The sequence below is a fragment of the Macadamia integrifolia genome, chromosome 9, assembly GCF_013358625.1.
Source record: "Macadamia integrifolia cultivar HAES 741 chromosome 9, SCU_Mint_v3, whole genome shotgun sequence".
NCBI classification, from domain to species: domain Eukaryota; kingdom Viridiplantae; phylum Streptophyta; class Magnoliopsida; order Proteales; family Proteaceae; genus Macadamia; species Macadamia integrifolia.
Genome location: NC_056565.1, coordinates 724,105 through 747,338, shown reverse-complemented (window position 1 = coordinate 747,338; position 23,234 = coordinate 724,105). Strand labels below are relative to the sequence as shown.

At 38.2% G+C, this 23,234-nt stretch overlaps 3 protein-coding genes across 5 annotated transcripts; 2 read left to right on the top strand and 1 right to left on the bottom strand.

Annotated features, from left to right (window-relative positions):
* The first annotated feature begins 2,396 nt into the window (after nt 1-2,396).
* On the top strand, nt 2,397-3,690 carry LOC122088635 (protein translation factor SUI1 homolog). 2 transcript variants are annotated; one of them, XM_042657945.1, is made up of 2 exons: nt 2,397-2,547; nt 3,096-3,690. In XM_042657945.1, exon 2 carries the CDS (start codon nt 3,172-3,174, stop codon nt 3,511-3,513), a length of 342 nt encoding a protein of 113 aa, XP_042513879.1. In that variant the 5' UTR covers nt 2,397-2,547; nt 3,096-3,171; the 3' UTR covers nt 3,514-3,690. The 2 variants fall into 2 exon arrangements, with proteins under 2 accessions (XP_042513879.1, XP_042513880.1); XM_042657946.1 differs by having other exon boundaries at nt 2,508-2,613.
* An 8,892-nt stretch (nt 3,691-12,582) lies between these two features.
* LOC122089174 lies at nt 12,583-15,970 on the top strand. The gene is made up of 2 exons (XM_042658691.1): nt 12,583-13,203; nt 15,539-15,970. The coding sequence occupies exons 1-2, from the start codon at nt 12,712-12,714 to the stop codon at nt 15,581-15,583; spliced, it is 537 nt and encodes a 178-aa protein (XP_042514625.1). The 5' UTR covers nt 12,583-12,711; the 3' UTR covers nt 15,584-15,970.
* A 390-nt stretch (nt 15,971-16,360) lies between these two features.
* On the bottom strand, nt 16,361-21,198 carry LOC122089173 (chaperone protein DnaJ-like). Of its 2 annotated transcripts, XM_042658689.1 has the most exons (5): nt 20,673-21,197; nt 18,479-18,632; nt 17,972-18,004; nt 17,299-17,393; nt 16,361-17,080 (listed from the first exon to the last, which is right to left on the bottom strand). In XM_042658689.1, the coding sequence occupies exons 1-5, from the start codon at nt 21,030-21,032 to the stop codon at nt 16,847-16,849; spliced, it is 876 nt and encodes a 291-aa protein (XP_042514623.1). In that variant the 5' UTR covers nt 21,033-21,197; the 3' UTR covers nt 16,361-16,846. The 2 variants fall into 2 exon arrangements, with proteins under 2 accessions (XP_042514623.1, XP_042514624.1); XM_042658690.1 differs by lacking the exon at nt 17,972-18,004 and having other exon boundaries at nt 20,673-21,198.
* Nucleotides 21,199-23,234: the final 2,036 nt, after the last annotated feature.

Genomic DNA, 23,234 nt, shown 5'->3' with positions numbered 1-23,234 from the left:
GCCAAGAGGACTAAAACCTTCTTGAAAAGTAAGCTAGATACTAATAGTTATATTACTAATAGCCATTAACCAAGTTCGTGAAGTACTCTCCCAAGGGAGAAGTGCAAATCTCTAGGGCAAACCGTGGATCGATAGGAAAGCATAATTTGTTTTAAAGAATATGTTACTTTTTTGTGTTAGTTGATACATATTGGTAACAGTACCAACGTAAATTATATCAATATGGCATTGATACTGAATGATCATGCTAGATATAAGTCCTCAATAGGGGTGTTAATTCTAGACTCAGTCTAGCACGTTTAACTATTTAAAGCTTGAACCAGCCTGATTAAGGACCGATAGTTGACTGATGTTTATAAATGAAAATATGCATAGTATATGAGGATCAATTACTTAAATAGATTAGTCACAATGTAAAATCCTTAAACCTGATTAGACCTGATCACATTGAACAGACTTGACTTTTTTTTTTTTTTTTGATAGAACCGACTTGACTATATGACACCCTTAGTCCTCAATTTTGGAAGGTATCAAGCCTTCCCACTTGGGATTTGTGCAGCTACAATAAATAAATAAATAAAAAGAGGATTTTTTTATGTGCTAGTTGGATGACAGTCCACGGAACTTCCGGAATTTTCTAGTAGTAAATGGGTGAAGGTATATTTCTTCGAATCTATTGGAGAAGAACAGATATGTGATTTTCACAAGAGTGAAAAAAAAAAAAAAAGAGAATGTGAAAAGGAAAGAGAGTGACAAAGACAGACATTAGAGAACATTATCCTCGTTTTTAAATAAGAAACAGGAGACAGGAAGCTTCTGCCCTACATCCATTTCGTCACGGTCAAATCTTCTCATCTTCTGGACCTTTCTTCTTTTTTTTTTTTTCCATGGTTTCTAAGTATCGGATCGATTGTATTGTATTGTATCGATATTAATAAAGATTAAGGATCCTTGATATCGGTCTCTGATAATGTCGATATAATATCAATCCATATGGAATCGGATCAGAGCCATCGATCATTTTTGCCTTTATTTAAAAAAGGAAAAAGAATTCCACAAAAAAAAATAATAATAATAATAATAAAGAAAGAAAAAAAGAAAAAGAAAAGAAAGATACATTTTTTTTACTGATTTTTACCCTTGAAACGATACAGATAACCGATTCGAATCAATCAGGTATCGGTCTCATTCAATGTCGATACGATATGATCTATATAATACCTGATTTATCATATTTGCAGGAAATCTATTGATTGATCAACTAATATTGAACTGAGCTCTATGGACAGCATGGATAGATTCGACCATGGTGATTGATAGTAAGAGACTTGGCCTCAACATGGACTAACATCTACTATGCTCAGTATGTCCACATCTCGTTTCATATGATGAAGGAATCCAGGTCAGCATAGGTGTGATGACATTAGCAAGGCTGCCCCTGATCTTAACCACACTCCTTAACTTAACCACATGAGAGTTAGATGGTTATTTAACTAGGCTTTGGTCAAGTCGAATCATAATTAAGTTAAACGTTACAAGATTGGTTAGCTCATCAACAAGTAGAAGTAAATCCACCAATGAGCAAAGAGTCCACGTCGACCTTTAAGAAGACATAAGCCGCAACAAATTGATGAGGTAAGACTCTAATTGAACTAAGTACTGAGAAAAAGATTGTTACTCCGGTTCGAGATCTGACTTAGGCATTGGAGCCTCCTTTCCAGAGCTTCCCTCAAGGCCAATTTCTAATCTATGTTGTGTAGGTTCTAGCAGGAGACAAAATCTTGCATTAACAATCCTGATACTTGAAACAATGACTGAGACCGAAGTCAATACCTTACTGATTTGGATCAATGCCAGCCTGGTGAGGGCTGGTTGTCTGGGGACAGGTGTTGGCAAGGCTTGTTGGGCTTGCTTCTCATGAGATTGGGTGAGGGAATCGGAAATGGGTTCATAAACCGGGTGGGCATGTGGGCTTTTTGGGCACACAGAAAAGGGAAAGTGAATGTAGGGTGCTTCTTAGATTCAGTTGGGGGTGGGGTCGCTATAGTGGCTAGGGTGAGTTTTCCTACACGGCTGGACGCCCTGCTCTAGACGAAGCTGCGGGGTTTACCACCACATCCTCTCCCATGCCGATAGCTAAATCCTTGTTATATCTTTTCCTTTTTGTTTTTTTTTTTGTACAAAATCCATGTTATCTAGGGAAAACTTGATAATGCTAACGAATGTTCCCTAATCAATAATCCATATTTTACTATTTCTTTTTTTATTATTACTATTAATAATTCCAACTGAAATATTCTATACTATTTTTTGGGGTTAAGTTTAAGTAGCGTGAGAATCCTATATGCCAAATTGGTGACGCGTCTTCGCTAATCAACGCCGACCTCCTAAACTCTTAACCCATCGTCCCCGAACCCAGGTTAGATCGTGCGGCCACGATTAACCTTTCTAGAACATGAGTCGGTTTCTCAGACACTATATAAACCTCCCAAACTTTCCAAAATCTTTACATTGAGTTTCCTACATTTCTCGACTCTTCCGAGTCAGGTAGGCCTTCGTTTCCTTCGTTCTCTTCCTTTTGCATTGCGTTTCTGGAATGATTATGTTCAAGTGGTAATCAATTTATTAGTTTTCTTTGTTACTGGATCTGCTAGGGTTTTTGCTTTTTAGATTTTTTACCGTGGTTTGATTTTGATTTTATAATTTCCCAATCTGTTTGAAGTTGCTGAATTGCCAATGATAGGGATTTTTTTTTCTTATGGTTCTCTGAGGCCTATGCTTCTGATTTATATGAATTCGCTTTGATTAACAACTCTGTCCTCTAGGGTTTAATATCTATTGTTTTTTCAATCTTTGTGCTTGTTGTTCTATTAGGTTTTGGAAATCCTTTTGCCTGTCTATAGAGTAAATTGGATTGTTAATCTGGATGATTTGGTTTGTTCGCTATAATTTACATGGTTTTATCGTTTTTTCCCTCTGGGTTTGAGACATATGAGAACAGTTGATTCGGAATTTCTTTGAGCTGCAGTTCTGCAATTATCATTGAATTCTTTGTTTTGTATATTTAAACGGTTTATCTGAATTTTTCTTTGCAGTGTTCTCTGTTCTTGCGGCCATTAGATAAGCAACCAAGGAATTAGTTCTATTCTAGATTCAAATCTTTCAGTGTACATGGTTGAACTCGACATCCAGATCCCTCCTCCTTTTGACCCATTTGCTGAGGCTAAGGACTCAGGTGCCGCTGGGGCTAAAGAGTATGTGCACATCCGTATACAGCAGAGGAATGGAAAGAAAAGCTTGACGACAGTGCAAGGGCTGAAACAAGAGTACAACTGCGAGAAGATCCTTAAGGACCTCAAGAAGGAGTTTTGTTGCAATGGTACTGTTGTGTCAGACCAGAAATTGGGGGGAAAGGTCATTCAGCTCCAAGGTGATCAACGGAAGAACGTCTCAAATTTCCTAATCAAGGCTGGTATTGCTAAGAAAGAGCAGATCAAGATTCATGGTTTCTAAGTTCTTATAGTTGAAGATTTGAATGTAATCGACTCATATATGCTTGAAGGTCTTAAGTGGATTTTTCTGTTTACTTATGTTTCTTTTCTAGTTATTGTCTTTGGGGTGTAGAGGGTGATGAACACTACAAAATGGGTTGTAATGAAGCTTTGATCAATAATATATATTGGATTAAAACTGTGAGTGATCCCAATCCATTTATCCGTGATGGGAAATTTGATTGAAGCCATTGTTGAAGAGAGAAAAAGTTTAAATCTGAATTCTTCATCACCATTAACCTCCTCTTCCAAGGGAGAAGATCAAGAGTTTTGAGTATGGAGGTTCTGCAAGAGGTAGAGGATGTATCTTCCTTCATTGGAAGGAAGAGGCTGCTACTATAAAATCTAACCATTCAATCTGCCTGCCATTGCATCTCTCGTCACTACCCTCTCGCTGTTGGTAGGAACAGCTTCATATCTGTTGCAACCGCCACCAAAAGCTTCAAACCTTGGTCGTCCCCGTTACTAATCCAAACTTACCGACATGTAATGCTTGTTTAGCTCGTCAAACCCCTAAGGTTTTCCAAAGACAATTCCAGAGCAGTTGGGTCTAGAGGTGAAGATTATTGGGGATATACCATCTTGGGATGCCTGGTTCTGAAGCCGTCGTGGTTGGGATACTTCTGAATCTTGCTGGAATCCCTGAAAATCAGACGATTTCATTGAGTACCACCATTTTGGTAACCATTGAGCTTTCGTCCTCTAGGACTGCAATGGTCCACAAGAACTCCAATTTTCTGTTTGGGTAAACATGGTGGTGGAGGACCAAGGCTTGAAACTTTTGGTGGTGGACTGATACAGAGCTATTCCGACCAGCAGCATTGGGAGCCAATGGGGAGGGGTGGTGACGGTTAAGGGAATTGCTAATGGGGAAGCGTGGTGACGGTTAAGAGAGAGAAGATATTGTTAGAGATTCTAAATCCTAGAATCATTTGAATTACCTATAGTGTATAGAATACAAGAATGAATAATGGAAAGAAATCAATCACATACCCGTTGAGTGTGAATAAAGTCCCTAAATCAAGGTTGACGCTTGTACCACGAATTATGATGAAGAACCACGCAATATGGGTCCTTCTACTGAGATCTTCTGCAGCCTCTTACTATGGGATCTTCTCTCTGTCTCTACACTAGCTTTGTGAGAAAGCAGTGCTCCCAAAATATTATTATGAAAGTAATAGCTGCAGGGACCGTCAGTATTCTATATATAATAGAATTCCTAAACCCTAATCCATTCCCACAATAGAATAGGGCTAGAAGTTTCCTAATTAGAGTGGTCCTTATTCTCTTGGGCCCAATGGGTCAATCAATATCAGTTAAGCCCACATAAGAGTCCTAACAATCTCCCACTTGGGCTACACTGATACTGATGTCTTCCCATTGACATCTGGCCAAATAATCCCAAGATTGAATACCACTCAAAACAAACTTTGATCCAATCAATAATCTCCATTGTTGAACAATAGTAGAAAATACACCTCAATATACGGCATATAACTATCTAATGTTACAGACAACAGAAAATTATCAATTCAAATCGCCTGGAAACATAGATATAAGGAATTATATCATAACTGTGATCACATAAGATATATCCTTCCTTATAGGTCCGTTCTTGATCTAAAGACCAGCCTACCTTGAAAACCTCACAGGTAGAGAACTTTGATATTAATCAATACTTAGGCAAACCGCCATTTTCTTGTATTAATATCTCACTTTGGCATACAGCCTATGGTTAACAACCATCTCCATGGATTTAGGCTAAATACCGCCATAAATCACGAAACTTGGCTAAATACCGCCATTAACTGTGACATGTCAAAGTAAACCACAATAATCATACAACAATACGATGAGAGAAAATATAAATGAACACTATACTGGAAAGTAAACATCGTCAATATAGATTGTGCTCATAATGTATGATCTAAAAAAAATAATGCTTATTACAATACCACTATGGATAAGTAAACTCCCACTAAACAAGCATATCAAAAGATTCCATCACACCCATGTTAGAAACATGAGTCTTAAAAATTCCCACTGGAAGAGCTTTGGTCAGAGGATCAGCAACCATCTCTTCAGTAATAATATGCTCAACAGCGATCTCCCCAGTGTTGATCTTCTCGCGAACCACAAGATATTTAATCTCAATGTGTTTGGAGCTGCTAGATCTCTTGTTATTCTTTGCAAAGAAAACAGCAGAAATATTGTCACACCACAAATGCAAAGGCTTAGAGATGGAATCTACAACTTTCAGTTCAGATATAAAATTCCTCAACCACACTGCCTGCTTGGTAGCTTCATAAAGTGCCACAAACTCAGCTTGCATAGTGGATGAAGCTAAAATAGTTTGTTTGGCACTCTTCCAAGAAATAGCTCCTCCTCCCAATATAAAAATGTATCCAGAGGTAGACTTTCTATCATCAGTACACCCACTGAAATCCGAGTCAGAATACCCCACAACTTCAAATTTTTCTGATTTACTGAACACTAGCTTGAAGTCCTTTGTCCGCTGTAAATAGCGCATAACCTTTTTTGCTGCAGTCCAATGAGCCAAACCAGCATCAGATTGAAACCTGCCAAGTACACTAATTGCAAAGGCAATGTCAGGGCGAGTACAAACTTGTGCATACATCAAACTTCCAACGGCAGAGGCATAAGGCTTGTCATTCATTGAGCTCCTCTCAATATCATTCTTTGGACATTGTTGCTTGTTCAACTTGTCTCCTTTACTGATGGGTGCTTCACCACCAGAACATTTAGACATGTTAAACCTCTTTAAAACTTTATCAAGATATGCCTGTTGTGATAGCCCAAGTAACCCCCGCGGCCTATCACGACTAATCTCGATTCCAAGCACATAACTTGCTTCACCCATGTCCTTCATTTCAAAGTTTTCTGAAAGAAAACCCTTGGTCTCCATCAATAAGGTTTTGTTGCTGCTAGCCAACAGAATGTCATCCACATAGAGCACAAGAAAGATGAAACTACTCCCACTGAGTTTCAGATATATGCACTGATCGATTGGATTCTCTACAAAACCAAAAGAAGTCACAACTCGATCAAATTTTAAGTACCATTGTCGAGATGCTTGCTTTAACCCATAAAGAGACTTTTTCAGCATACAAACAAAGTCCTCTTTACCATTTTCCTCAAAACCTTCAGGTTGTCTCATGTACACCTTCTCTGACAGCTCTCCATTCAGAAATGCTGTTTTCACATCCATCTGATGTAACTCTAGGTCAAAATGGGCAACAATGGCCATGATAATTCTGAATGAGTCCTTTGATGAGACAGGTGAGAAGGTTTCCTTGTAATCTATCCCCTCTCGCTGAGTAAAACCCTTTGCCACGAGTCTAGCTTTGTAGCGTTCTACTCTACCTTGAGAATCTGTCTTGGTTTTGAAAACCCACTTAGATGCAATAGCCTTACAATCCTTTGGAATTTGCACTAATTCCCATACTCCATTGTTGCTAATGGATAACAGCTCTTCCTTCATTGCTTCTACCCATTTGTCTGAATGCTTATGATTAACTGCTTGAAGAAAAGTAACAGGGTCTTCTTCTTGTCCTATGTCAAACTCACACTCATTCAAATAAGAAACATAATCAGAGTGCAGAGAAGGCTTGCGCACTCTAGTAGACCTCCTTATAGGTTCAGGTGGAAGCCTACCAATATTAGCGGTATCAGGAGGTGAAAGTGGGTCTGCAATAGCAATATCTGTCCCAACTTGCAAATCATATTCAATTGGAGTTTGAGTGACTGTATCATCAGACAGGATGGGATTGAGATCAATAAGTGAATTTCTCAACTCAACAGGTGCTATCTCAGGAGTGTCATACTCCCCTTCTTCAAAAGAGAAATTACGAGGAGTTCTAGACTCTTCATTGCATTCAACAAATCTAGCATGAGTGGTCTCTACAATTTTGTGTCCTGGACCAGGACAATAGAATCTATACCCTTTAGACCTCTCTGGGTATCCCACAAAATAGCAACTTGTAGTCCTTGAGTCAAAAACTTTTTCTTGAGGGTTAAAGACTTTGGCTTCTGCTTGACATCCCCACACTCGCAAGTGTCTAAGGCTAGGTATTCTGCTACTCCAGAGTTCATAGGGAGTCTTATTCACAGATTTGCTTGGCACTCTATTGAGAAGGTAAACAGCAGTTTTAAGTGCCTCTCCCCATAAGGATTCTGGTAAGGTGGTATTGCTCACCATAGAACGGACCATGTCTTTCAGAGTACGATTTCTTCTTTCAGCTACTCCATTCTGCTGAGGTGTTCCAGGCATGGAATATTGAGGAGCTATCCCATGTTCTTGCAAGAATTTTGCAAAAGGACCAAGCAACTGCTCAAAATCACCACTTCTCCCATAATATTCTCCACCCCTGTCGGATCTGACCACTTTGATCTTCTTGGAGTGGAAAAGTTCAACTTCAGCTTTAAAAATCTTGAAAACATCTAGAGCACTAGATTTCTCACTGATAAGGAAGACATACCCATATCTTGACCAATCATCAATAAAAGTTATGAAATAACGGTGCCCAGTGAGTGTAGGGACAGTAAAAGGCCCACAGATGTCAGTGTGAATGAGGTCTAATACTTCAATGCTGCGAGTAGCATCCTTTTTCCTGGAGATTGTCATCTTTCCCTTAATGCAATCTATACATGTTTCCATGTCCTGAAAATCAATATCTTTTAATATCCCTTCCTTTACCAATCTTTTCATCCTCTTGATTGAAATATGACCCAACCTTCTATGCCACAACATGGAGGATTTCTCATCAATCAGAGACCGTTTCACTCCCACATTCAGAACCCATGAAGAATTACAATTCAATCTATAAAGCCCATCAACAAGAGTACCACTACCAATAGAGATAGAATCATGTAATAAACAAAATCCAACTTGATTAAAATTAACAGAATAACCATCTGAACAAAGTCTAGAAACTGAAATCAAATTCCTCCTCATAGAGGGAACATAAACAACATCCTTCAAATCAATAAATGAGTCTGAATGAAAAAATAATCTAATAGTTCCTATGGCTTCCACTTCAACTCTAGCTCCATTGCCCACGAACACCGTCACTTCATCCTTGCTTGGCACCCTCCTGTTTAGGAACCCCTGCAAGGAATGAGTGACGTGAATAGATGACGCAGAATCTAACCACCATGAATCAATTGGTACATTAATCAAGCAAGATTCAAAACATACTAAGGATAGATTCATACCATCATCCTTCTTTTTCTCAAGGTAGGTCTTCCTCTTGAAACAATCCTTCTTCATGTGTCCTTTGGCCTTGCACCAAAAACACTCTATGCCACTCATGTCTTTTTGTACCCCTGATTCTTTGAAATTTTGTTTTCCCTTCTTGTTTTTCCCTCCTTTAAATTGAGTGAATTTTCCTTTCTTAAAGAACTTCTTGATCCCTTTGTTAGGTCCCATAGATGATGAAGTCTTACCTTGAGTAAGATTGACACTTTCAACTTTGGTCCTATTAATTGTTCCCTCTTCCTGGGTTACCACAGTGATCAATTCATCAAGACCCCATTTATCCTTCAATGTATTATAAGTAGTCTTAAGAGTCTTGTAGCTCTCAGGTAGAGAATTCAAGGCAATGGTGACCACGAAGTCATCATCAAAGTTAATACCTGTACCTCTGATCTTGTTTCCTAGGGAAATCAATTCCAGTATATGCTCTCTAGCACTTCCTACTCCATCAAATCTAGCCCCAGTCAATTGGCTCATGAGATCGTGAGCCTGTGATTTCTTAGAGCTATCAAACTTAGCTTTTATAGCAGCCAAATACTCAGAAGCAGTATCCTTTTTAGCAACACTATCCTTGATAGACTCAGGCAAAGCACTTTTAATAACAGCCAAGGATTTCCTATTTGCAGTGACCCACTTGTCATAATCCCCTTTCTCAGTTTGGGTACTGGTTGTAGTAGGTTCAGCTGGTTTGGTGGTTCTAGTACACAGGTCTAGGTCCTTGAGAATCATGTAGACCTCTAAGTCTTCCATCCATTTGTTGAAATTATCCCCAGTAAGCTTAGGAATATCAAGTACACCAAAACTAGAAGACATCCTGTTGAATATTTTAATAAAGAATATTCTATTCAACATACAGACATATATGTAAAAGAATAAGCATGTAACAATTAGCTAAATTAAACATTACATGCTCAAGTATCAATTACTTCATGAGTGTCAACCGGAACTACATTTCTGACCTTTGGGTCTGAAACATACTGGTCCACTCAAGTTTCTGCTATTACTGCGAGACTTCTTCTAACTTTCGAAAAGTACCGCCATCTTTGGATGGACAGCATCTTCTAGGTTGAGAAATCCCTTTTTTTTTTTCTTGCTTTAACTTTTCTTTGATAATGTCACCTTTGGGTGAACATTAGCAACCTTGCTACCAACCATTATTCTCTGTTTTTTCAGACAAAGAAGACCTTTGATTTGTATTCTATTACAATAAGGTTGAACTTTACCACTTTGGTGGATTCCACCCAATCTTACTGTAATAGTCTACAAATTCATTCCGGCAGCTAAAAGTGGGATTGTTTAACCATGAATAAAAAAATATTCATAAACAAAAGCATGAACTACATTACCAAGAATAAACAAGTTCATATTCTGATATGCAAGTAATGTATAAGTTGATTTTCTTTCATTTCTTCCAATTAATAGGAAAATTATAAAGAATCATTAAACACCCATACTTGTAACTTATACAAAATAGATCATAAAAGTTGATCAAAACTAGGCTCATAATATATCAAAACGAAGAGCACGAAAAACTGGACTCAACGCAAAAAACCAGGGTGAAAAATTCTTCACCGTTTGCCCGTACGAGCCGTTTGAAGTTACTGTTTTTTTTTTTTTGAATCAAAATCAATCCGGGTCAACCGGTTCGGGCAAATTAGTTCCGGGTCAACGACCCGGTCAACCTTTGACCGAGTGGGTCATGAGTTGACCCACTGCATCCCGGGTCAACTAGGTAGGGTTTCCGAGTTGACCCGGCGATGACTCGCCGCCGAAAAATTTTTATTTTTCTCTCTCCTCCGGTAGCCGATTTACGGCGGCGCGTGCCGGCGCGTCCGGAGGTTTCCGGTGACGTACAGCATACCGCCGCGACCGTCTTCTCGTGCTCTACAACTTCCGTGAAGAAAGTTTTCCCATACGGGATCTTTAAGTAAGAGTAAAATAATAATTTTCATAAATAGAAACCCAAATCTTTTTTTTTTTTTCTTACATAATTTCTTGATTCTAACACCATAGTGTAGGCTCTGATACCAATTGTTAGAGATTCTTAATCCTAGAATCATTTGAATTACCTATAGTGTATAGAATACAAGAATGAATAATGGAAAGAAATCAATCACATACCCGTTGAGCGTGAATAAAGTCCCTAAATCAAGGTTGACGCTTGTACCACGAATTATGATGAAGAACCACGCAATATGGGTCCTTCTACTGAGATCTTCTGCAGCCTCTTACTTTGGGATCTTCTCTCTGTCTCTACACTAGCTTTGTGAGAAAGCAGTGCTCCAAAAATATTATTATGAAAATAATAGCTGCAGGGACCATCAGTATTCTATATATAATAGAATTCCTAAACCCTAATCCATTCCCACAATAGAATAGGGCTAGAAGTTTCCTAATTAGAGTGGTCCTTATTCTCTTGGGCCCAATGGGTCAATCAATATCAGTTAAGCCCACATAAGAGTCCTAACATTCAAAAGTTGGGCAAGACATGGGAGAGACATTGAGAGGAATAGTAGACTCTTTCGTCCCATGTCAATAAAGGAGAGAGATTAGGTCAGTTGATAATTTCTAATACCTCTTTTATGGTCATAACATCTTTTAATATTGTGGTGACATCAAGGGTTTGTATGATACGAGACAACGAACTTGGTATGATGCGTAAATTTGGACGTCCTAAGTTCGACTCCCATTAGGCACACCTTGAACCACTTACACTGGGTGTTTAATATTTTTCATTACTTTCAATGAAAGTTGAACGGTTCTCATTCAACCTCGGTATGACTTGATCCATATAATTGTGAGATCAGTATGGACCTCAAGCCGAAGGCCTGAATACCCATCATTAACAAAAAAAAAATGTTTTAAATGTATCACATATGACCAAAAGAAGGCTCAATAAAAAAGCATCCAATACGAAATCACACAAAATGACTTCTTTTTGTCATTTTATGTATGAAACCATATTATTGCACAACCCCACACTCCCTTTGCTTTATTACCCCGCCTATTTTTTTGACTTTGACTTTTAAACGGTTCCTCCAAATTTAATATGAGAGTGAATTGATAACATATATACCTAAATTATTACTGTTATTATATTTTACAACCCTAAATTTTAATTTTAATATTAATTTATGACCCAATGAAATTAAAATAAAAACACTTAGGCCCACTAAATTAGATAGATAGTCCTGAATCAATACCATACGCCAATTAGGGTCTTCATAAGATCGATGAGATTACATTTATTGGTATCGGTGGCTGAATCAGTCACCGTCGATATCGTTATCAACACCCATATCGTGGGTTGGTATCAGATGTAAATTCAAAAGTGATTCCCTTCAGTTTTTGGCTGATACTCCCGATCTGTATAGTATTATATTTATATCAGATACCGATATAAAATCGCTCTTTAATACCCATACCTTGATCCATACTGGGTGAGGCCAAGTGAACGACAATAGATTAGGGATGAAAATCCTCTGTTTTTCTCATCTTTGTTTTTTCTTGTTTTGTTACCTCCAATACACGTTACGTGAATAATTTTAAAACCAACGCATCGGATGTAAATGCAGAAACGCCAAACAAAGCTAACCAAAGAAAAACAGGAACAACAAAAACAGTGGATTTTTTTCCATAGATTAGACCCTTAATTGAGCCCTTCATAAGATACAGGGCTTAGGTGGGGCCACTGACCACATGTGCTCCTAACGATAATGGCATTTGTCCAGTTTAAACCATTTTCCTTACTTCCCCATAAACGCCAAACAAAGCCTCTCTGTTTCCAAAACCTTGATTTTCCCTTATCGCTCTCTGACTGAACTTCTTCTTCTTCTTTTTCTTTGTGACCCTCCATTTTCCATTACCAGTGAAACCGCTCGAACAATGATTCCTTGTTCGAAATATCTTATGGGTTTCTTTCTCATCTTCTTCTTGTTCTTCGCTTCTGCACTTGCAAACTCCTCGTTTTCAGCCTCTAATGGCACAACAGTCTACGAAGTCCTAACCCAACATGGCCTCCCGAGTGGCCTCTTACCCGACTCCGTAAAAAATTTCTCTATCTCTGACGATGGGAGCTTCGTTGTGGAATTGGAAAAGCCCTGTTACGTTCAGTTCGAGTACTTGGTCTATTACGATCAGAAGATCACTGGTACGATCAACATCGGGTCGATCACGAATCTTGATGGGATTGAGGTGAAGCGCTTCTTTTTGTGGCTTGATGTCGATGAGATCAGGGTGGATTTGCCGCCGAACGATTACATATATTTTCAGGTGGGGATCATCAACAAGAAGCTTGATGCTAAGCAGTTCCAGACTGTTCATGCTTGCAAGGATGGTCTCTCTCGCCAAGGTTCTTGGAAGGATATTCTGAAGAAGGTACGGGTTCTTTCTTTTGCTTTGAATCTCGAGTTTTAGAACTTTACTTCTGGTCCGGATGCTGCGGAGATCAGAATCCTATTCTTTTGTAGTTAGTCTTTGACTTTCTTGATTAAAAGGTTTGATTTCTTCAAGTCTTTTCTTTTGCTTCAGAGAAATACACGGGAAACTTGTTTTTTCATAGGCAGTTATTTGCGTCTTTAGAGAGTGGTGGCTTATTAGGCTTGAGACGACTTGATAAGCTCAGTATCTGTAGAACCTAATTGGAGATTTGTTAGGGTTTGATCTTTTATTTACTTTGGGTTGAAATACTACCGAAACTGGGTAAAATTCTGAGTGAATAGGTTACTAAGAATTTTTTTAGTTGGCATTGAATTGAGAATGACAACTATGTGAATCAAAGTTGTAAGTATTTTCTTTTCTGATTGTTTCTTTAAATAAAACAGTAAAGAAGCCTGAACATATGAATATTTTTTGTTCCTTGAAGGCCCTTTTAGCAGCATTTTCATCGTGTTTCTGGTCTACCTTATGAAATTGTATACCTTTCTTTTTTTCTATAGTAGAACATTAGTTGGATGACAAAGTCTCTGTCCAACATCCAAAATTTTGTACCATAATGTTGTCACTGTTTTGCTCAGCATATTAACAAGCTTAATTTTTCTCTGTAAAGGATTAAAATTTTCATTTGGGAAAAGTTTTTGGGAGTTTGAATCAGGTCTATATGTTGATATTGAGGAACTTAAATCATTACAGAATGTTGACAGTAGGATGCAAGCTTATCCCATTTCCTAGATTTTTCAAAGGCCTATTTTGCCACTTGGTGAACTCTTTTTGGGCTGAAAATTGACATGAAAACAGGAGACTAGAGGTCTACCTTCCCGCAGAATTTGGCCACACGCCATGGTAGATCTAGGTCCTTGTAAAAGGGGCCTTCTACACACCCATGGAGTAGCCTTTTCCATATATATATATATATATATATACATTTACTGTGGTATTTCATAGTTTAGTGCAAAGATGTGTTCCAGACTGCAAGATAGTCAGAAGCTCATATCTGATATTTAATGTGCTTAAGTCTGCAATTTTCTATCAGCTTAAGTCTGATCATCTTGAAACTAATTCCTACCCTGGAAAGCACAAATATATATTTTTTCAATGAGTAATCAACTCAATTATTTGTTGAATGTATGCCTGGTTACTTTGGACTGGCCCATTATATTATTCTTAAGTTCATTGTTATGTTTAGTGAGTTAGAAAATTTGATATCAATTTTCTTTTATGTTGTAAGTTTGTAGCATAGTCATAACATGCTTAATGTCTCTACAATATGATTATAGATGGAAATATGGAAACATACATATGGGGATGAGTCTTTGTTTAGTAATAGTGGTGAGTAGATCTGTGTTCCATTTTTCTTGATTCAACATGAAAAGTGTTGAATTTTTTTTATTACCTGTTATATATAGAGATACAGTGAGAATGTGGATCTCTGATGTTACTTTCTAATCATCCAGTTGCATTAGGTTCATGTGGTATACGCATTCATGTGTAGATATGACTTATAAAATTTTATCAGTGTGGACTGATATTTTAAATTTACAATTTATCATTCATAAAGTCACCAACTGTTAGTAGGAAGCCCATGTCTGTGTCCCACTTGTAGTAGTTGCTTGAAATTAATGTTGTCGAAGTACAATTGACGCACACCCCCTTCCCCTTGTCATTTTGGTCCTTTAAAATTGTTTGTTATGACGGATCATCCTGGTAATCAGGGTGGCTCACCAATTTTTAGCCACATGGCTGGATCATTTGGAAATTCTTACCATTGGATAAATAGGTCTAGAATTGGATTAGTGACATGTCAAATTTCAGGGCATAATTCAATTAAATATCCTCCCATTTATTGTCATGCATCCTTGTATTTTTCACCTATTGATGTATGTCCATGCACCCTCTTGTAGTCCCTCGATTTTCAAATCTTTATTTTGCCACTTGGGGAACTCTGTTTGGTTTGAAACCCAGCACATAGGCTGACCACCTTGATGTCTACCTGTCCACAGAATTTGAGGCACATCTGGTCCGCTACATGGCAAAAACTTGGGCCGTATTTGCATGCTTGCCTACTGCCTAGGGTTAAATAGCCAAAACATGGAAAAAACATTTTCTTGACCCGTTGGAGTCCTTTTTCAACTAAACCCCTATGCCGTAGGTTTTCTTATTCATGGATGTTTTTTCTTGTCCAAATCAGTTTATATATCTGCACTGGATGACCAGGTTAATGCAAATAAATCATGACTGTTGGCTAACTCGGATCTAAATGTTTGTGATTTTGCAGGTTGCAACTCCCATAAATGAAGTCCCAATGCTTCTAACGGAGTAAGGAAAGGCCAAATCAACTGTTTTAGAAGTATATTGTGGTAGTTGTTCAGTGATGTGCTGGACTTTGTTGTAAGAGTCTTTACCCTAAAAGCCACCACAAGGAGGTGGACCAGTATATGGTTATACGAGGGTATGTATGTTGTACAATGAACTGTTTTAGTAGTATATCGTGCTAGAAGGTGCTCGGTGATGTGCTGGACTTTGTTGTAAGAGTCCTTACCCTAAAAGCCACCAGAAGCAGGTGGACCATTTTATGCTTTATATGAGGGTATGTAAGTTGTACAATCCGAGTCCTCGTAATGTTTTTAGTCGGCCTTTGTTTCTTTGTTTTGGGACCTTACGTTATGAAAATTACCAGCAGCACAGATAGTGAAGAAGTTTATACTTATTTCAAGTGTCAGAATTTGATGTGATTAATTTGCTTCAAATTTTATGCTAGTGTTTCTTTTAAAGAAGATATACTTGTAGGACACTCGAGGTAATTCCATAATAACTAAAATAGTCCAAGTGGATGTTGAAAAAAAATCTCAAACCTATAGAGAATAGTTTTGATTATTAATCCATCTTTCAAAGCTCTTGATGATGATGCTTCTACTGCACTACCCAGAATACATGCTTTCTTCCAAGGGTTATTTAGAAATAGAAATTCGCCTTATATTCTCACGTTCAATTAGAGAAATTTTTTCTTTTTTCTTTTTTTTTTTTTTTTTTTTGGGAGAGAGAGAGAGAGAGGGTGCAGCATTTGGGAATTGGGACTAATGAGTATAGTTCAATGACATCAAAACAATCAAGAAGTCCCTCCATGAGTGACATTTCCAACTGCTTAAATTAGGACATTATGATTATGAATGTACTCAACACTCAATAGAGGAAGGTGGAGAGGGAGGGGGAGGGAGCAACCACTTTTAGTCTACAGGATGACTTCTCCAAATTATCCACATGTAAGAGACATGAAGCCTTGGCACTGATATTGTGTGATTAATTGGTGAAGCAATGAGAGGTGAAGACTATTAAAGATCCTCAAAGCTAAATGGTGGGTTTATACAAGCTCTCTCAACAAGTCTTGATGATCTGCTCCAAAATGATGTAAAAACTGGTATTGCACACGAGCTTCTTTTGCCATTTCACCAGTGAATCAAGAAGAGACCTGCAAAGAGGATTTAATGGGAGATCTGAAGGTCAAATGAGCATCTTCCCATAAGAAATACCACAGTTTTGTTTTCTCTTCGTTTCGACAAACATACAAAAGAAATTCCATGTTTCCCTATAGCCCCAATTCCTTCTTCAACTTAGCAAGAGTGGCCTCAATATCACCGATATTGTCCTCAATGCTGCTCTCATTGTCTGCTTTGTTTTGGTCATCTTCCCCACTGCCTGACTGGGATTTTTCATATGGATCACCACTTGGCGGACTTTCATTGTTGTTTCCGCTTTCAACATTGGGATCGGTTATGTTCAGCTCTTTCTCTAGAAATTCCACAAATTCTTCACCAATGTCCTGCAAAATGATTTTTTTAGTAGTTTCCACTACAAAGTACAAACAGTCCTTGCTTTTCCTTGCTTATGGTCTTCATTAGATTACTTTCTTCATTCCTGTATGGTGTTACGGTAAACATGTATCCCTACAAGCTTATAGCAACTTGGCCAGCTCAAAAAAGTAGAGATGGGAATTTCATTTAACAGGAAAAAATACATAACATTTATAATATGCCTTACCGCCAATTCCTCCCATAAGCTCTTTGGCTTTCCTTGTGAACCAACATCAGCTTCCCAGTTACGGAATTCTGCTTGGAGATCTCTAAAGAAGTCCTCTGTAAAATAACCAACATGTAGAATTAAGAACTACCAAATACTAGGTTTCTTCATAACCATAGCTGTCATGGCGGCAGGGTGATCCTAGGCTGTGGCCAAGCGTCTTGTCACCTTCGTGCCCAGGCAGTCAAATTGTTTTGTATAAAGAAGGGGGTTTTTGTGGAGAACACTAAACTTATGTCCAACTATTTTTAATTTTACAGGGGACTTGTGTAAAATAATGAATTCTTTCCTTTACTTTATAAATATGAGAGGGTCCTCTTCTTCTTGATGGAGGTGGCAGTGGCTGCTGCTGCAACCTTTCCGGCAGCATGGCAATTGCTACTGCTGCTTCCCATTTTTGTTCTTATTTTTTCATTCTTTCTGGTTTCTCACCCCTTTTCCCCATTCCATCCCTCTTTTCCCCTTATTTTCTGTCTGGACACCTTGAATAATATGGTGATCAGTTGCTTGGGCAATCAAGAACCGCCTAGGCGTTGCCTTGACAACTATGTTCATAACAGTGAAAATTGAGGGAAAAAAAATAATGAGAATGCAAGATGAATTCAGTCTCCATACTAAGGTAGGACAAATCTACCTATTGTTATTTGAACATCCATCACAAAGTTACCTGCAGAAATAAATGCCTTATGTATAAGAATTTAAGTAAATCTGACCTGAGGACAAGAAACTACAAGATGAGGTCAGAAAATACTTTTCCTACAGGTTTTCCTTTTCCCCCTAATATAGCTTCAACGAAAATATTACACCACACTATAATCTAAGGTACAGGTCAAGTAGACAATTATAGTCTGAAAAGGCAATAGCAATACATGCAGGCTCATAAATAATGCAAAAGGACTCACCACTTGATGTATTCCACATGGGAGCCGTCTTACAGAAGAAAACAGAAGAGGGGAAAGAAGTGAGGCCTATGAGGGCAGGGGATCAACAATTAAGATGTTCATGATCATCTAATTGATCAATTTTAGCTTAATTGAGATCCATCTAATGGCATGTGATCCAGTTGTGGTGTTATTCAAGCAGAAATACAAAAGAAGGGAGGGGGGAAGTGCCATAAAGACAAGGGCATATGAATCAGTACCAAAACCATAGAACTCCTCATCTTGGTTTCTTTGATCTCTGGAGCTGGAATAACTGGATGCACTATTTCCAAAATCATATCTCTGCCGAGATCCTGAGTTCAATAATGTATTGTATGCATGTTTTATCCTCATAAACTTCTCCTGAGCATTGGCCTGTACCAATGAAAGCCAGAAATTTTGTAAGAAAATTAGAACTAGGCAGTACATGCTAATGAAAAGTCCTCCAAACTCACTTGCCAGTCACAGGAATTTTACACCCTATTATCTTCAGAGTTCACAGAAGTAATGTGTTCTAACTCAGTGAGGAGATTTACAGCATGAGTCTAGTTTAAGCCAATCTATGTAAGATCGCATCCCTAATCCAAACCCATAGGCATGTAACGATAAATAGCAATGTTGAGATCATAAAACATGAAATGGTTTGTTTGGATTTTTATTTGGGGGATGAGGGTGATGCAGAGGTCAGGTTTTTAAACCAATTGAAGGTAAGTTGATTTCAAGGGATATGGGTGTAGAGAAGAGGAGATTAGGCTTGGAAAGAGGATGGAAGGTTTCAAGGGATTGGTGTTGGGCTTCATGAAGATGATGGGAGTTTACATCGAGGAAGAGGTAGAAAGGGTAATAGGGACTCAATGTTTTTCATTCCCACAGGTGAGAGATTATGGAATAAGAGAGGTGGTGCTTCAATGAGATAAAGAGGTGATACCTGGTTGCTAAGGTGGGAAGGTTTGGAGTGGGTGATAGGATGAATTTTTTTGAGAAGTTGGGTGCGTTTGAAGTTGGAAGGGCAGGAACCATCTAAACTAGAATGTGAAGGACGGATGAAAGAGTTTGAGGTTTCTTCGATGTGAAGGTTAGAAGCTTAACAAGTGGATGGTTAGTAGCAATGTTGTGACAAGAGGAGCAGGCTCAATTGGAACTACAGTCTTCAAATTTAAATATGGATGGTTGCCAGGTGGTAGCAAGAAAGTAGAGCCTCAAAATTGGGAGGCAGAAAATAAGAGGTGGGATGAAGTTTAGGTGGGTGAATGTGGTAGGTTGTTCACCTTAACATCTGTAATCTTTTGATACTTTTAAATCCATCAGAGAAGCTTGAGGAGATTCCATCAAAGTTGACCCTATAAATCTTAAGTGATAATTGTTGGAATATATTTGTATTTTAGTGAGTGGAAGTGAGAGTCTTGCAGAGAACCATTACAGTTGACATAGAAGGGTGTAGGTTTCTGGTGAGGCTAATAGTGGAAGGAGAGGAGTTGTGTTTTGAAGGAGTTCTAGATGGGTGAACCAGAAGTGTGAGGGTGGTGGAGAATTCACCCCCCACCCCCACAGATAGAGATACAGATAGTTGTTGAAATTGTTGTTACCAAATTTCATTCCTATGGGTTAATGTACCTTATTTCCATAAATGAGAGGTTGGTAGTTTTCATATAACAAATCTAGTGATTTGATGTAGTGGCTTTACAAGAGACGGAGATTAATAGATCAGATTGGGTATCTCTGTTGACAATGTGGGAAGATTGCAAGGGATTTCCTTGCCAAATGCCATGTGGGTTTGCCATGCTGGTTGGAGCTTACAACTGGAGAGGATTAATAGAAGTTTTTTTGGGTGTACGAAGAAGAGTTATGATGGTATTGTTCAACAATGTTGAAAATTGCTTGATTCTGTGGGCTGCTGTTATAAAGGATTTTAAAGTAAAGGACCTAATATCGCTATAGAAGGCTTCTGATTGATAGTCTTAGAGGGTGAAGGCCAAATACTGGAATTTTCTTTTTTCAGTAGTTGAAATTGGAAGTTTCTGCTTCACTAATGTGTGTTCTGTTTCTTCTGATCTCTGTACTTTCTTTAAGTTGTGGCCTCAGCAAATGTTAATGAAATGTTATCGTTTCCTACCAAAACAAGGGGGCGGGAATCATAAAAAAAGGGATCTTGGTTATCGAATGAACAAACTTAAATTATTCAGTTCAATTTCCATGAGAGATTTCGATTATGCGCACATTTAACTCCAATATCCAGCAAAAGAACAAAATAATATCTCAAAACAATGTGGGATTATTTGCAATAGTATTAGTGCAGATCGCAGGACACCCATACATGTACCCACAAAAGAAATTTTAAAATAGCCACGGCTAAACTTAAATTTCGATCAAATGCATCAAATTCCAAGAGAGAGAATTGAAAAGGAATGTACAAACCTCCTTGTTAACATCAGGATGGAACCTGAGCGCAAGCTTTCTATAAGCTCTCTTAATTTCTTCAGGTGTTGCGGTGGGCGAGACGCCCAAAACTTCATACGGAGACTCTCTTCGGCTTGCTCTTAAAAGGGTATAACAGTTACGTTTGGCCCTCTTCTTGGAACTCGGCGAGAAAGACTGTGGAGCGAACAGAAAAAGATTGAAATCGCTTCTTCGGCCATATCTAGGAATGGGTATATAAGATTTTGCTTGGTTCTTCAGATAGAGAAAACTGTGAGGAGGTTTAGAAGAACAACAAATACTGAGAGAGTCGAACCTTATCGTCGTTTCTAGAGTTTGGGTGATTCCATGCATATTCATGAACGAATCGACTGGGTCTTCAATCTTCACTCAGCTCATTCGCGCAAAGCTCATGTTCAGAATTCAGAGACTTTGGACTTCGAAAATCGAAACTCAATGACCCTTCGATAGTTCGATACTTCGATTGCACATCCCAGCCACAAACAACTGGACACTTCGATAGTTTTTTTTTAAAGGGTGGGCGATAGAACGGTCCCCGGTCGCATAGCAACTGCATCAGCACATGAACCAATGAGAAAACAGATCGAGGCATAGACCAAGCGGGAGTAGGGCATTCTATTCATGCTCCCCATGTCTTGGCTTAGAGGACGCAACTAGAGACTCTTTCTTTTTCCCTCTAGTATAATGAGAGGGTTCCCCAACTTGCAAGCAATTTTCCTTCTCTCCCCAGTTGAGACTCACTGAGGGGTTCAGATGGTGTACAAAGGGATTCGACTTCACACTATAAGGGGTAGAGCATTTATGACCCTAGATGAATATATTTTTCTTTCGTTTAAAGGTATATGGAAACTTTTTACTAAATAATATATTTGAAAATGTTTTCTACCTGGGAGCGTGGTCTATAATATATTTGAAAATGTTTTCTATCTGGGAGCGTGCTCTACACTAGCTCTCCCATTTGTGTATTTCTCTCCTCCCCAAATAAGAAATAACATCTCTAGAGAAGAACACTTTCTCATAATAATTTGTCATTTGGAAGAGAATCCACTGAAAGGCAATGTGCCCTGAGAAGCATATGTAGAAGCATCAATAGGAATGAAACAGTCATTTTCCCTCAAAGTTTGGGCCCAAGGCCTCACTGCTTTTCAAGCTTCTTTTTCCTATATTTTATTTGAAGGAGGAAGATACCAAATTCATGATATTTTGAGCTGATAGTGTGAACTAAATCCATGATCACGGGAGTCCCTTCCACATAATTTTGCCTAAGGAAAAACCAACAATCTTTTCTCCAATATAAAAAAGTCTCTCTCTCTCTCTCTCTCACTCTATCCTTTCATATTGGAATTGGAGTGCATCCAACAAGAAGCTGCAAGCAGTCAAGTTTGAAGTTTGCCCAACAACTAATTTAAAAGAAAGCATTCAAGTTTGAAGATAATTAATTTGAACTTCCATTAAACGCGTCTCTCTCTCCGTCTCTCTCTCTCCAAAACACATGAATCACATGTACTTATTGCATGTCCAACATATTCCCTTGCGAATGAACATATTATATTCAATATTGCAAGTGTCTTGGTAGTCTTATAATAATGGAATTTAATACTTCTTTCCAATTTCCTTCTTCCATCTTTATCTCCAAACTCTTGCTTTGCTCTTTGTATATATATTCATTCACCATCAGTGTTGTTCTGCAAGCATCATCATCAACCCTTTCTCCTCTTTCTCCTTGGATCTTTGGCTAGAGTTTTGTTCTTGTTACAGGACTTACTAAAATGTCTGATTTCGTGGCTGATCGAAAGGTTATGATCAACAGACCTAGAGAGGTGATCTCTTCTCATTCTCATGGTGGCAGTAAAGCAGAGAGGAATAAGCAGATGAGAAGGTGCGATGAGAAAGAAGATGTGAATGAATTAGCAGAAGCTTTCATCAAGAACTTCCATAAGCAGTTGAAGATTCAGAGAGAAGAGTCTTTCAAAAGGTATAAGGAGATGATCGATAGAGGAACTTGATCAATAAAGCCCACATTATTGTTCCTGAAAATTAAAATGGTGTCTAGTGTCTTTATTATTATTATTATATTACTGTTGTTTTCCATTAATTAGTAGTAATAAACCAACTTATATGTTGAGGAATAGAAGCAAGCTTGAATATGTGTAGCAGTCTATGTACCTAGAGCCCCTCATAGAAAGGATGATATTAGGCTTATTGGGTTCTTGTGATATTGAGCTCTGCCTAATTGGATGCTTAATTAAGTCCTAAATGATTATGAGTTTCTCCCTCAAACTAAAAAGGAAAAGCCATGAATAGTTTCTGATCTCTCTCTCTCTCTCTCTCTCTCTCTCTCTCTCTCTCTCTCTCCAAATAAACCATGAGAAGCAAAACTCTGAGATCCAAAATTCTACCAAGTAGTACACTTCTTTCCTGGAAGATGCAGAAAAATTTTCATTGAAATGAGATTTCAAGACATCACTCAACTAAATGTGTGCAGGTCAAATGATCAATTACTAGTTCCTCACTTTGTCTGAGAATAATTCCCAATTCAGG